The sequence below is a fragment of the Malus domestica genome, chromosome 08, assembly GCF_042453785.1.
Source record: "Malus domestica chromosome 08, GDT2T_hap1".
Taxonomy (NCBI): domain Eukaryota; kingdom Viridiplantae; phylum Streptophyta; class Magnoliopsida; order Rosales; family Rosaceae; genus Malus; species Malus domestica.
This window is the reverse complement of record NC_091668.1, coordinates 25817091-25832023: the sequence shown is the minus strand read 5'-3', so window position 1 is coordinate 25832023 and position 14933 is coordinate 25817091. Positions and strand designations below refer to the sequence as shown.

General features: G+C 40.5%; 1 protein-coding gene across 8 annotated transcripts in view; it reads left to right on the top strand.

Moving 5' to 3' along the window:
• Positions 1 to 349: 349 nt before the first annotated feature.
• Positions 350 to 14933, top strand: part of LOC103441728 (protein SABRE-like) — an 86879-nt gene continuing 72295 nt past the window's right edge. For 2 of the 8 annotated variants that reach the window (XM_070825954.1, XM_070825956.1), the window contains exons 1-8: positions 517 to 842; positions 1431 to 1542; positions 2230 to 2499; positions 3599 to 3861; positions 4081 to 4303; positions 13154 to 13324; positions 13431 to 13508; positions 14149 to 14403. In XM_070825954.1, the coding sequence (XP_070682055.1) occupies positions 772 to 842; positions 1431 to 1542; positions 2230 to 2499; positions 3599 to 3861; positions 4081 to 4303; positions 13154 to 13324; positions 13431 to 13508; positions 14149 to 14403 (1443 nt within the window). In that variant the 5' untranslated portion in view covers positions 517 to 771. Of the gene's footprint in view, positions 843 to 1430; positions 1543 to 2229; positions 2500 to 3598; positions 3862 to 4080; positions 4304 to 13153; positions 13325 to 13430; positions 13509 to 14148; positions 14404 to 14933 lie in introns of those variants that run through there. The other 6 variants (XM_070825955.1, XM_070825953.1, XM_070825959.1 and 3 more) reach the window with 6 other exon arrangements.

The following is a 14933-nucleotide window of genomic DNA, read 5'->3' as shown; positions in this document are numbered from 1 at the left end:
CATGGAAGATGACGATGATGGTGGGTGGTGGTGGTGGTGGTGACAATAGTAGTGGTGGTCGAGGTGGCGTCGGTGACTATGGTGGTGATGTGGCAACGACGATGATGGTGGAGGCAACGGTAATGAGAGTTGCTGTGATGGCCACTCATGATTAAGAATTTAATTTAATTTTATATTTTAAACTCTTATTCATGAAAATTTGAAAATGATAACTATTTACATGAAATTAAACTGGCAATTGAAAACTTTTTTCATTTAAAAATTTCTATATTTATAGTTACAACTTTATTTTCCTCGTGTAAACGGAGAGTAAAAATAATTGAAAGGGAAGTTCATGGCAATCCGTAGAGGGTACATCACAACCGCGCGTTGACTTATTTCACCCGTCCCAACCTCCAAAGGACATGTTCGCCATTTTCTCCTCAAGAACACTTGCCCGTACACTCGCCACGCACCTGATCCCAGGCCTTCCCACGCGCTCTCTCTCTCTCTCTCTCTCTCTCTCTCTCTTTCTCTCTCGATCTGTGCCTCAGGGATCGGATCTGCTCTGCCTCTGAAGTTTCTCTCTCATACAAAATTACAAAGCGATCGCGACGGAAGGGAAGAAGAAGAAGACTGTCAGTCGCTCTGTCGCTGGGTTCCCTTTGATTTTCCATTAGGGTTTTGATGACATGATCAAGTTATGAGCGCAGAATGCTTTCCCCTTTTCGATTCTCTTCAGCAATTTACTGAAATTCATCGCATCATCAATCTCGTCGCGGGCAGACGACAATGGCAGCTTCGCCCGTCAATTTCCTCTTCTGTTTCTTGGTCATTTGCATCACGTTATGGCTCCTCTTCATGTACGTCCCTCTTTTCCCCATCTCCACCACCCATTCATACAAGATATATGTATACGTGTATGTATGTATGTATGGTATGTGAATGCTTCAAACTCGGGTTTTATTTGGATTTTATTTTTATGAATTTTGTTGGGTGCAATTCAGTTTTGATGCCAATTGCAATGCCTGTGGAATTAGAAATGGGATAAATTTGCTAGTTTTGGGAACGAAATTCGTCATACAGGCGTGCTTGAGATATCAAATTTGCAATGTTGGGACAATTTTAGCAGCCCTGGAAACCAGTGAAGACAATGTGTGTGCGAAAGTGGGTGGGTGTCTGCGTATATGTAGTGTAGGTGTATTAATTTGAAGTTTTGAACAGTATACAGAAAGGAACCATTCTGGAACTTAGTTGAAAATTGAAATAAAGAAACAAATGACTGACCAGGGTGATGATAATAGCATCAGTTATTAAGATGAGTTATTTTATGGGTTCAAAATAGGACTCTTTCATTATTACTTTGATAAACTTTTTCATTCTTTCTCCGGGCTTGAAGTGATTTAGATAGGTTCTTGTTGCCAAGTTTTTGCACTAAGCATCTTTGGCAGATTTTCTTCAAGGTTGCTGGCTTGGATTTTGAGCCGCGTAGTGGGAGCATCTATCAGATTCCGGTTTGGCGGATGGAAGTGTATAAGGGATCTCGTGGTGGAGTTCAAAAAGGTTTTCACCTTTTCTTCAGTGGTTCAGTTTACTTATTTATTTATCATGACATGGTTGAGTAATGGGGTTTTTCTTGTTCCTTATATTAAGTTGAAAGCTAATAAAAGTATTATGAGACCTATGTTAGCATGACTTCACAATAATTACTAATGAAAAATGGATTTCATCTTTTAATCAGTAATTCCATATAAATCTCTTCTCATTAATAAGTCATGCCAGAAAATTTCTGTTCATGTTTCTCATGTGATATAACTCAGTGGTTGTTCTGCAACATGGAGTTTCTAATTGAGGCTCTCGGTCCAATGGGAAGTTCTTTATGATCTTTCTCCTTTCCTGGATGGTTTTGAGGTTTTTATATAGAGCTAAGCAGCTGTTTACAAAGCAAGTGTGTATGTTGTTTGTAGATGTGTTTCATTGGGGCTTTGTGATTTATCTCTCTGGAGTGCTCCAAGTGGTAGATCTAGTCCTTAGTTATGTCTACAAATTTGATTACTACTCATCTATAATGGATCATAGTCTACCTAAAAGAAAATGAAGGGATTACTCTAACCCTCCCTGGGCCCTCCATATGCTGTTTGGAATTTTGTTGGATGATTGTCAATGCTTTAGGAAATTTTTGTTTTGTCAGCAGATTAGTGCCCATTAGATGTTGACATTCTTTTATTTACGACTATGGTAATTTTGCAGGGCGCTGTTGAATCTGTTTCTGTTGGTGAAATTAAACTCAGCTTACGTCAGTCCTTGGTCAAACTGTTTGGTTTTATTTCTAAAGACCCTAAGCTGCAAGTGTTAATATGTGACTTAGAAGTTGTGATGAGGCCTTCGAGTAGAAGTACGGCAAAGGCTAAACCTCGAAGACCTCGTACGACAAAGGCCAATTCAGGCAGGGGAAAGTGGATGGTTGTGGCTAATATTGCAAGATATTTGTCGGTTTCCATCACAGATTTGGTTTTGAAGGTATGCTGGATTGTACTAGTATTTTTATCCCTTTTTATCTGTAGAATACCTTCTGTTTGCTTTACTCGTTCTTAATGCGTAGAAGTTTGTTCATGAATAACTTTTTGAAGGATATTTGTAGTTGCCATTTGAAGAATAAAACCGGTTCAAGGTTAACTCATCTGAAATAAGTGGAAAGAATATGCAACACCAATTTTTTTTTTTAAAATAAGAAAATATATCAAACTACATACCTCCCACCCCCTCAAAATATAGGATTATTTTTTAAGTTGGTACAGGATCACAATTTGGTAAGTAAGAAAATATGGTCAACTAATCCCTCAATATGCTTGTTAAATGCTTGCATGGCAAATGTGGGTCTCATTTTTAATGGTTATCTGGAGTGTGTCATGTGTATTTACTAATGCGATGTGGAATAAATAAGATAGAAAACAAAGCACAAAAATAAAAAGGAAGAACAAACCTCCCTCTCTTGGACACTCTATGCCCTTACGTTCTCTCTCTCACTACCTGCAGCTGTTGGAGAGATAGATGGTAGAGAGGGAGGGAGAGAAAAGAGAAGGAGGTTTAGTCCTTCTTTTAGATTTATGGTTTTTTATGTTATTTTTTTATTTAAATTTCATCTTCTGATGACTTTTCAAAATGTTCTCTAGTTTTCTATTGTTTTGTGTTTCACGTGACATTCTAAATGCACGGTACACTTTTGGAGTCCGATTAATCATAGAACATGGGACACGTTTGCTACATAAGAATTTAACTGACCCACTCGGAGATCGGATATGTAGGTACTATTAAGTTTGTTTACCATTTTATCCAACCTCTGGAGATTGGATACCAACTTGAAATAGACCCTATAGTTGTGAGGTTTTTTGTAGGCGATCCAAAATTTTATTCCAATAAGTTGGACATATTTTGTGTCATCGACAAGAAAAAGGGATGAATCTGATAGTGTACAAATATTAGGTTGGAAATAATCAAGTTCAAGAGGCTGTGCTTTTTAATTTTTTTCGTTAACTACTAGTCTATTCATTTCATTTTTCAGTTGTATCTTTCGTGCCATGGACTTTATTTTGTCGTTACAATTTTTGAAATGTTACAGATGCCCAAAGCATCCATAGAAGTGAAGGAACTGAAAGTGGACATGTCTAAAGATGGTGCATCCAAGCAAAATCTTATTGTTAAGCTACAGATATCAGCTATTGTTGTTCTGAGGAGTGACCCACGGGTTAGTTGTGACTTATCCAATTTTTCCACTGGAGGATCCATTTCTGCAAGCCAGTCATCATCCTCCATGATGGAAAGGACATCTGCTCTTTTTATTTGTGAAGATTTCATCCTCTCCTGTGAATTTGGTTATGATAGGTATTATCTTTGGAGAAATATGTTTCTTTCTGTAGATGCAAAAGCATAGTTAATTGCTTTTAACGTGGCTTCAATATGATTTCTTGAGTATGAGACTTTCATTCTTATATTACTTTTTGTGTCCCTTCTATCATTAGATTTGTTTTTTTTTTTTTAATTTCCAATGATAAGGCAAGGTAAACCAGCTAATATCTTTTTATTCACTTGATTTGGATGTAGGGAAGTCGGTGTAATGATCAAGAATGTGGACATTGCCTGTGGAGAGATTACTGTGAACCTAAATGAGGAGATGCTTTCAAAAAGCAAAAGTTCATCACAAACTTCTTCTCAACCTGATAATTTTCTAGGGTCTGCTACGGATTCTGTTGCTTCTAAAAAGCCACACAAAAAACAACAAATGATTGTTGCACTCTCAAAGTACACCTCTCTATTTCCAGAAAAGGTTTGTCAACTAATATGGCTTTCAACATGATCTGTCCGTCTCTTCCCCCCTTCAGTTTGTCATATTTTTACTAATGCCATTTTCTTTCTGTTCAGATTCCTTTAAACATGAATTTTGTTAAGTGTTTTCTTCTAGACAGAAACTCCGCCGTGTAAGTTTATCTTACATTGCCGGTCCCAAGCCCGGATAAAGGAGGAGGGGGAGGGCGTCAGGTGGTCGACAGCCGGCACTCCATAATCACGTCGAATCCTTATGAAAATGAATCCAGAACGAAATCGCGCTAAAGCTAGGGCGTCACCCGTAAGTGGCGCGCTGTGTGGCCTGAGCACAGTGATAAGTGAGCAAGGGTCACTGTATCTCCATCGGCACCCGGATGCAGTGTTAAATGAGCAAGGGGGCTATAGAAACTTCTTTTCGAACGACTCCACTCAAAGTTGTTTGGGAGCATATGCTCCTATCAACTTTACACGGGACACACAAAAGAAGTACTTTGATCCTATTAGACGGGGAAGGGTGAAGAAGCTAGGACAGAAGGGTAGAGTTCAAGAGAGCAAAATGCGTTTAGGAACGTGGAATATAGGAACCTTGACGGGAAAATCTATGGAAGTAGTAGAAGTTATGGTGAGGAGAAGGATAAATATTTTGTGCCTACAAGAAACTAAGTGGGTTGGTCGTAAGGCAAAGGATCTAGAAAACTCAGGGTTTAAACTATGGTATTCGGGCACAAATAGAACGAGAAACGGTGTTGGCATCATCGTGGACAAGACCTTGACACAAGATGTTGTAGATGTCAAGAGGGTAGGAGATAGAATCATGGCAATCAAGATTGTAATAGGACAAGAACTTATCAATGTGATTAGTGCGTACGCACCTCAAGTAGGGTTGGATACGAGTTCGAAGGAGAAATTTTGGGAAGACCTTGGAGACTTGGTGCAAGGAATTGCTCAGACAGAGAAGTTATTTATAGGAGGAGATTTAAATGGACACGTGGGCAGGGAGACAGGCAACTATGGAGGTTTTCATGGTGGCCATGGTTTTGGGGAGAGAAACGAGGATGGGGAAGCTATCTTGGATTTTGCAATGACATATGATCTCTTCTTAGCCAACACCTTCTTTAAGAAGCGAGAAGAACATGTGATCACCTACAAGAGTGGGTCGTCAAAAACACAAATAGATTTTCTTCTAATGAGGAAAGGGGATCGTATAACTTGTAAGGATTGCAAAGTTATACCAGGAGAGAGCGTGGCTAATCAACATCGCTTGTTGGTGATGGATGTACATATCAAAAGAGTGAGAAAAAAGAACAAGACTTGGAAGTGCCCAAGGACTAGATGGTGGAATCTAAAAGAAGAAAAACAAGCCATTTTCAAAGAGAAAGTAATCACCCAGTGTGTGTGGGATAGAGAGGGGGAAGCTAACCAAATGTGGGATTCCATGGCTAGTTGTATCCGAAAAGTAGCAAAAGAGGTATTAGGAGAGTCCAAGGGCTTTGCCCCACACCAAAAGGAATCTTGGTGGTGGAATGAGGAGGTACAAGCAAAGGTGAAGGCTAAGAAGGAATGTTGTAAAGCCTTATACAAGGATAGGACCGATGAAAATGGTGAAAGGTATAGAAAAGCGAAGCAAGAGGCGAAGAAAGCTGTGAGAGAAGCTAAGTTAGCGGCTTATGACGATATGTATAAGCGACTAGATACCAAAGAAGGAGAGTTGGATATCTATAAACTAGCTAGAGCAAGGGACAAGAAGACAAGGGACCTAAACCAAGTGAGGTGCATCAAGGATGAGGATGGAAAGGTTCTTGCTACAGAGAACGCGGTTAAAGACAGATGGAAAAGTTATTTTCATAATCTTTTCAATGAAGGACATGAAATGAGTGCTTCTTTAGGGGAGTTGAGTAACTCAGAAGAGTGTAGAAACTACTCTTTTTATCGTAGAATCCGGAAGGAAGAAGTGGGTGTAGCTTTGAAGAAGATGAAGCATAGAAAAGCAGTAGGCCCAGACGATATACCAATCGAAGTGTGGAAAGTTTTGGGAGAGACAGGTATAACATGGCTCACTAACCTTTTCAATAGGATTTTGAAAACGAAGAAGATGCCGAATGAGTGGCAAATGAGCACTTTGGTGCCTATCTACAAGAATAAGGGCGATGTACAAAATTGCATGAACTATAGGGGTATTAAGCTAATGAGTCATACAATGAAGCTCTGGGAGAGAGTCATTGAGCATAGATTGAGGCAAGAGACACGGGTTTCGGACAACCAATTCGGGTTCATGCCAGGGCGCTCAACCATGGAGGCAATCTATCTCTTACGAAGATTGATGGAAAGATATAGAGATGGGAAAAAGGATTTACACATGGTCTTTATAGATTTGGAAAAAGCGTATGATAGGGTCCCAAGAGACATTCTTTGGAGGATTTTAGAGAAGAAAGGAGTACGAGTAGCATATATCCAAGCTATACAGGATATGTATGAAGGAGCAAAGACTGCCGTAAGAACTCATGAAGGACAAACCGAAAGCTTTCCCATAACTGTAGGATTACATCAAGGCTCATCCTTAAGTCCTTACCTTTTTGCGTTGGTAATGGATGAGTTAACAGGACATATTCAAGGTGATATTCCTTGGTGTATGCTTTTCGCAGACGATATAGTGTTAATAGATGAAACTCAGGAAGGGGTAAATGCAAAGCTTAACCTTTGGAGAGAAGTGTTGGAATCTAAAGGTCTTCGCCTAAGCCGATCAAAGACAGAATATATGGAGTGCAAGTTCAGTGCAAATGGAGGCCAAAACGAGTTAGGGGTGAGGATCGGAGATCAAGAAATACCAAAGAGCGACCGTTTTCGTTACCTAGGATCTATCTTGCAAAAGAACGGAGAACTAGATGGAGATCTCAACCATAGAATACAAGCTGGATGGATGAAGTGGAAGAGTGCATCCGGTGTGTTGTGTGACCGCCGTATGCCACTGAAGCTCAAGGAAAAATTTTATAGGACGGCAATAAGGCCGGCGATGCTGTATGGCACAAAATGTTGGGCGGTGAAGCATCAACACGTACACAAAATGGGTGTAGCGGAGATGAGGATGCTTCGTTGGATGTGTGGGCACACGAGAAAGGATAAGATTAGGAATGAGGATATCCGGGGTAAAGTAGGAGTAGCCGAAATTGAAGGAAAGATGAGAGAAAATCGGTTACAGTGGTTTGGACATGTGCAAAGAAGGCCTACTGACGCTCCGATTAGAAGATGCGACTATGGGACAGAGGTTCAGGGCCGAAGGGGTAGAGGAAGACCTAGGAAAACTTTGGAAGAGACCATAAGAAAAGATTTAGAGTACTTGGATCTAACGGAGGACATGACACAGGACAGAACACAATGGCGTTCTAAGATTCATATAGCCGATCCCACTCAGTGACTTGGATTTTCCAAGTCTCCAACCAAGAAGTTTTCCTCACTCGGGAAATTAAGGGAACACTACCTCAACCTATATGCTCCACTCACAAAGCTTCAACATACAAGCTTCAACAAAAGAAAATTCAAAGAACTTAGCGAAGAAGGCTTTGGTGTATTTAACACAATACGTTGAAATGAAGGAAAGCTTATTTATTGATATCCCCGATAAGCTACAAATATGTACATATACTTGAGTCAAAATAAACAAACAAGAGGGAGCCTTCACAAAGGTTGCTTAGGAGAAGTCTCAGCAGTCGGTAGAGCCCCAGAAAGAGAAGGCACCGGAGGAGGATCATTCGGAGCCTCAGTACTGGACAAAACCCTAGAAGGAGGAGGCATCAGAGGTTGATCATTTGGAGCTTCATTACGCGGTACAGCCCCAGAAGACGAAGGCAATAAATGCCTTTGGAACAAACCCACAAATCTCTGATGATCAAGTAAAACCTGACCATCAGATTCCTTCATCTGGTCAAGCTTCCTCTTCATGTTTGTAGCATAGTCATGTGCGAGCCGGTGCAACTGTTTATTCTCATGCTTGAGCCCTCTAATCTCCTGTTTGAGACTCATCACTTCAGCCGCCAATGATTCAACTTGGCGGGTTCGAGCAAATAGGCGTTGGGCCATATTAGACACAGAACCTGCACACTGAACACTGAGAGCCAGAGAATCCTTAACAGCCAACTCATCAGACCGTTTGGAAAGTAGTCTGTTATCTTTGGGAGAGAAGGTTCCTGGCCACTACCGCAGCGGTCATATCATTCTTCATCACGGAATCCCCAACGGTAAGAGGACCAGTAGGGGAGACGAAGGATGGGCGCCATATGTTGTCTGGAGAAGGCGGGGCTGCCTCTTCAACAAGGTTCAAGTCAAAACGACGGTCGGAGGGGCCAGACATTTTCAAAGGTGTTGAAGAGAGAAGAGGTCGGACAAATCAAGATCTTAGAAGTGCAAGAATGGAGCTTCTACTGGTGGATATTCAAGTGTGCTTTGGAACTTAATGTCAGCCCCTATAAAAATCTGCACTCGACGAAGCTTCAGAAATCGAAGAGGCGCCTGCTCAGAAATCGAAGAGGCGTTTGCTTTCTCAAAAGCTGGGCTGCTCAGAGACCACGAGGGTCGATCTCAAAAATCGAAGAGGCGTTTGCTTTCTCAAAAGCTGGGCTGCTCAAAGACCACGAAGGCCGATCTCAGAAATCGAAGAGGCTTGCTTTCTCAAAAGCTAGGATGCTCAGAGACCACGAGGGCCGATCTCAGAAATCGAAGAGGCACCTACTTTTCCAGCCTTGTCAGCACCTGTCACACGCACACAGCTTTGCGGAAATTATGGGCATTCTGTCGAAGATTTCTGACGAAGTAGAAAGCACATGAATCGTACTGTTCAATCACCCACTTCCCACACGCAACTGTAGCTCATGGGTACCACAGATAACTTTGCCAAAGTTCTCTGACAAAGTTGAGACACGTGAAGCTTGCAGCTCCCACTACATCGCTCTGACCAAGAAGGGTAAAAGAATTGCAAAGAAACAACACTAACAAAGTTTAAACACATAAATTTTGAAGGTCTAGCTACCATATTATTACCCACAAGGGTAAAGGAACAGTACCACTGCTGGATAATTGGAAAGTCCCGGTGTGTCAACCTCTGTGCTTTGTGGCAAGGTAGACTAGCAAACATGCCCAACCTGTACTCACATTCGAGAAAACACTCCCAACAAGATTGCTTGCTCCAAAATCGAAGAGGAACCGCCCTCCGAATCTCGAGAGCCAGACTCCCAACATGATTACTTTCTCAAAAATCGAAGAGAGGGTAAAGGAACAGTACCACTGCTGGATAATTGGAAAGTCCCTGTGTGTCAACCTTTGTGCTTCGTGGCAAGGTAGACTAGCAAACATGCCCAACCTTTACTCACATTCGAGAAAACACTCCCAACAAGATTGCTTGCTCCAAAATCGAAGAGGCACTGCCCTCCGAATCTCGAGAGCCAGACTCCCAACATGATTACTTTCTCAAAAATCGAAGAGAGGGTAAAGGAACAGTACCACTGCTGGATAATTGGAAAGTCCCTGTGTGTCAACCTCTGTGCTTCGTGGCAAGGTAGACTAGCAAACACGTCCAACCTTTACTCACATTCGAGAAAACACTCCCAACAAGATTTCTGGCTCCAAAATCGAAGAGGCATCGCCCTCCGAATCTCAAGAGCCAGACTCCCAACATGATTACTTTCTCAAAAATCGAAGAGACACCGCTCTCCGAATCTCGAGAGCCAGACCCCCAGCAGGATTGCTTTCTCAAAAATCGAAGAGGCATCGTTCTCCGAATCTCGAGAGCCAGATCCCCGACAGGATTGCTTGTTCGAAAATCGGAGAGGCACCACTTTCCCAACTTCAAGAGCTGGATCTCCTTGGATAAAGCTTGTCTGTAATCTTCACACGCAACATCAGCTTTCCAGATACCACAGACCACTTTTTCAAAGTGCTCTGACAGAGTTAAAACATGTGAAGCTGGCAGCTCCCACTACTGTGCTATAACCAAGCAGGGTAAAGGAATAGCATTATTACTTGATGTTAGGGAGACTCCTATATATGTCGACCTCCATCCCTAACGGACAGGCAGACCTGCAAAAATGCTCAACCCTTTCTCTTATCTGAGAGGGCACTTCCAACGAAGCCTTTCGAAATATTCAGCTTTCTTTCCCCCCGATAATACCTCTGTAAACAAGCTATACTAGAGCAAGAATATCTCATATCATCAGGGTTAAAAGCAAGAGTATCCCATATCATGCTTTTTCCCTGTCTTTTCCTTTGGCCTTGTTCTTACCTGCAAGACAAGGAGAAAGAGAGCAATCAGTCAGCACTTGGAATCAAGCTTCCAGCCAGGAACTGACTGCCTGGAACCCCTTACCCTGGCATTGCTCTCGAGTACTCATCTTCAGCATCTTATGCTTCCAGGGAAGATACCGCATCTGCCTGAGGAACAAATAGGGCAAGTGAGAAGGATACAAGGAAGCATGTGGAGACAAGCGTAACAGCACACGTGCCGATACATCCACTACTCTGTCAAAAGCAAAAGTATCCCATATCAGCAGGGTCGAACGTACTCTAGATTTGATGGACTTGTTTTGACCCTCAAATTCTTCAGTCGGCCTTATACTCTGGAGGAAACCAGAAAACCCTCCAGCCCAGTTCAAGAATAAGCCTGTGGAAAGTTACTTCTTCAAAAGCAAAAGTATCCCATATCATCTCTCCTCATTTTTCTTCTCTTTATCCTTCATGCTGCCTGCAAGATAGGGAGAATGTGAACAATCAGCCGGAGCTCTGATTGCTTACCTTGTCTGTCACCTCTTTCAGCAGATCCCCTAGCTCGGCGACTTGGGGGACTCCTACTACATGGTTTGTATCGCGCTTGACCAAGCATGAAACTACAAGTAAGCTTCAAGTGAAATTGATACATTACCTTGTACATCTCCACCAGTTACAGATACCACCCCTGGATGGAGGAAGAGTACTTCCAGAGAAGATGCCACATCTACCTATGAGACAGATAAGGCAAGTCAAGACGATACCACACTCCGGTACTTAGAAGTTTCGTGGCTACGAGATCATTCTCCCACAATATTTCCTAATGTCATTTGTACTAAATCATTCACTTGTACTCACTAAAGGAGAGCTTGAACCTATGTACTTGTGTAAACCCTTCACAATTAATGAGAACTCCTCTATTCCGTGGACGTAGCCAATCTGGGTGAACCACGTACATCTTGTGTTTGCTTTTGTGTAAACCCTTCACAATTAATGAGAACTCCTCTATTCCGTGGACGTAGCCAATCTGGGTGAACCACGTACATCTTGTGTTTGCTTTCCTATCTCTATCCATTTATATACTTATCCACACTAATGACCGGAGCAATCTAGCGAAGATCACAAAAAGTGACCGTTTTCGCTACCTAGGATCTATCTTGCAAGAGAACGGAGAATTAGATGGAGATCTCAACCATAGAATACAAGCTGGATGGATGAAGTGTAAGAGTGCATCCGGCGTGTTGTGTGACCGTCGTAGGCCACTGAAGCTCAAGGGAAAATTTTATAGGACGACAATAAGGCCAGCGATGTTGTATGGCACAGAATGTTGGGCAGTGAAGCATCAACGTACACAAAATGGGTGTAGCGGAGATGAGGATGCTTCGTGGGATGTATGGGCACACGAGAAAGGATAAGATTGGGAATGAGGTTATCCGAGGTAAAGTAGGAGTAGCCAAAATTGAAGGAAATATGAGAGAAAATCGGTTCCGGTGGTTTGGACATGTGCAAAGAAGGCCTACTGACGCTCCGCTTCGAAAATGTGACTACGGGACAGAGGTTCAGGGCCGAAGGGGTAGAGGAAGACCTAGGAAAACTTTGGAAGAGACCCTAAGAAAAGACTTGAGTACTTGGATCTAACGGAGGACATGACACAAAACCGAGCGCAATGGCGTTCTAGGATTCATATAGCCGACCCCACTTAGTGGGAAAAGGCTTTGTTGTTGTTGTTGTTGTTGTTGTTGTTTTCTTCTAGACAGAATTATATTCTTTATATTGGGCATCTTTTTTTTTTGAAAGGGATTATATTGGGCATCTTTATTAAAGAATTTTGGGATATTCCTTTTTAGTGAATGTAAGTTATGATTGCACAGTTGGTTTTGATACCTTGTTCATTTTTGTAGATGTTTTCTTTTCTTGTTGATAAATAATTACTTGAGCATCAAGCTTTATTGTCAGATTTTCAAAGAATTAGTTGTTGGACTATACGTATGTGTAATTACATGCGATATGATGGTATAGATTTTCTCCTACCAAGATTTGGACTAACACCTACCCATATCCCAGGCTGTTCCTTAATCCTTACCAGTCAGGTGAAATCCTGAATAGTTATGTGATAGCAATAATTTAGTATACAGTATGAAGAGGCTGAAACAAGTTTAAACTAGTGCCAGAAGTGTGCCTTGGAGGATATCTCCCCTGTCCAGAAAGAGTCATAAAGGGTAGAGGAGTCATGAACTTTTTTGTGCCTATTTTGAAGTTGAGTGAGTGGGCTATAGATTATTTTAAAACTCTGACCAACCTTTATTTTATGCGATGTTTTGCTTGGCACCGGACTCTAATGTGATTTCTTTCTGACAGCTTCTCTTGCATCTTTCTACCCTATATCTATTACTCAGAGTTGTTGCACTGAATGTGATGATATTAGCAATTCATTTTCCATGTCAACCTCTTGAATCATATTAAGTATCATGCAATTATTTACGATTGAATCTTTCCTTGTTCTTGTTTATGTGCTTTCATCAACGTCTGGTTCATCCACTTGTGTAACTTCTCTTTTATTAAATTGTTCCTTATAAGAATTAATATTTTACTTCTTTGATAGGTTTCCTTCAGTTTACCAAAACTGGACGTGAGATTTGCGCATCGGGAATATGATTTTTCTGTCGAGAATAACATAATGGGCATCCAATTAAAAAGCACCAAATCACAATCCAGTGAAGATGTGGGGGAGACTACACGCCTTGATGTTCAATTGGATTTCAGTGAGATTCATGTATGAATGGAACTTCGACACTGTTAATATGATTTTAGTGTTTTACTTTTCACATTCGTTGCATATTGGTCTATTCTCGATGATGATTTTTGACATTATGTTTCAGTTGCTTAGAGAAGCTGGCATTTCTGTTTTGGAGATACTGAAAGTTGATGTTGTATCATTATTTTACATTCCAGTACAGGTAAGTTTTTTCAGTTTAAGTCCTGTGTCTCTTAAAAGTTAATCCTCTTCCTTCTGCTTATATTTTATACTTCTTGCATACGTTGGGTAAATATATCCAATTAAACATATCATCATGTACAGTTAATTCTGATACTGAATATATTGATGGATCGTTTTTTTTTTTTTTTTTGTTTTGTTTTGTTGAGAAGAATATATTGATGGATCATTGATTTAGCACTATTCAAGGATTATTTGATTGTGGTTTTTCACTGAAGGTTTGTGGTTTCTACTTACTAGTAGTGCTTTCCATGTTTAATATGGAATGTATTTATATGATGAAAATAAGGAAAGAAACTGAGGACATAGTCTCTAAATAAATGAAAACAATGTTTCTAAAAGCAACGAAGCACATGATAAGATCCACGGGCCACTGCTACAGTCCATTCCAACAAATCTAGAATTTCCCATGCGATATATATATATATATATATATATTTTGAAAAGAATCAAATTTATATATATATATATATATATTTTGAAAAGAATCAAATCTGGAATTTCCCATGGAATTCCCTATGCAATATTTCATTGGAAACAGGCACTGCATTTTTGATATGGTGGGGGTCATTTATTGACTTGAAACTCTTTTAACTTTTCAGCCAACCTTGCCTGTCAGAGCTGAAATGGATGTAAAGCTAGGAGGTACACAATGCAACGTTATAATGAATAGATTAAAGCCATGGTTGCACCTCCACTTCTCAAAAAAGAAACGAATGGTGCTTCGGGAGGGAACTTCCACTCTTGACAAGCTACCACCAACCGATGATACCAAAGCCATCATGTGGACATGTACTGTTTCAGCCCCTGAGATGACTATTGTGGTTTATAGCATCAGTGGGTTGCCATTGTATCATGTAAGTGATACGACTCTCTGTTAGCACTATCATATTTTTTAGGTTACACTGAACAACTGATATTTTTGTGTTTTTTTATTTATGTGTAAAAATTTAACAAAAAATTGTGCCCAGAGGGCATTACCCATATGTGCAAGCCATGGGATCAAAATCAATGATATAAAATTAGTTATAAAAATCAGGAAAAGTTTAAAGAGTAAGATATTCTTGTCTGTGCATGTAAGAAACTTTGGAAAAAGTGAAATTTTCTTGTGCAATATCAGTTTTTTTCTGTTATATAATTATCTAATTTGAAATTTATAGAGCCAACCAGGAACAACAAACACTGAAAGGCATTTATTTTGCCAAATTGAGTTATATAAATTATCAAGCATTTTATGCAAATTTTACCATAGGAAAAGACAATATAAAAGCAGGAATGTATTAAATCATAAGAAAGTTCAGGGCAGCAATTCTGGTACAGTTTCCCACGTCTCCATTCCTCATTCATATTATATGATTAGGGTATGTATGATGCGCAACAGTTTCTT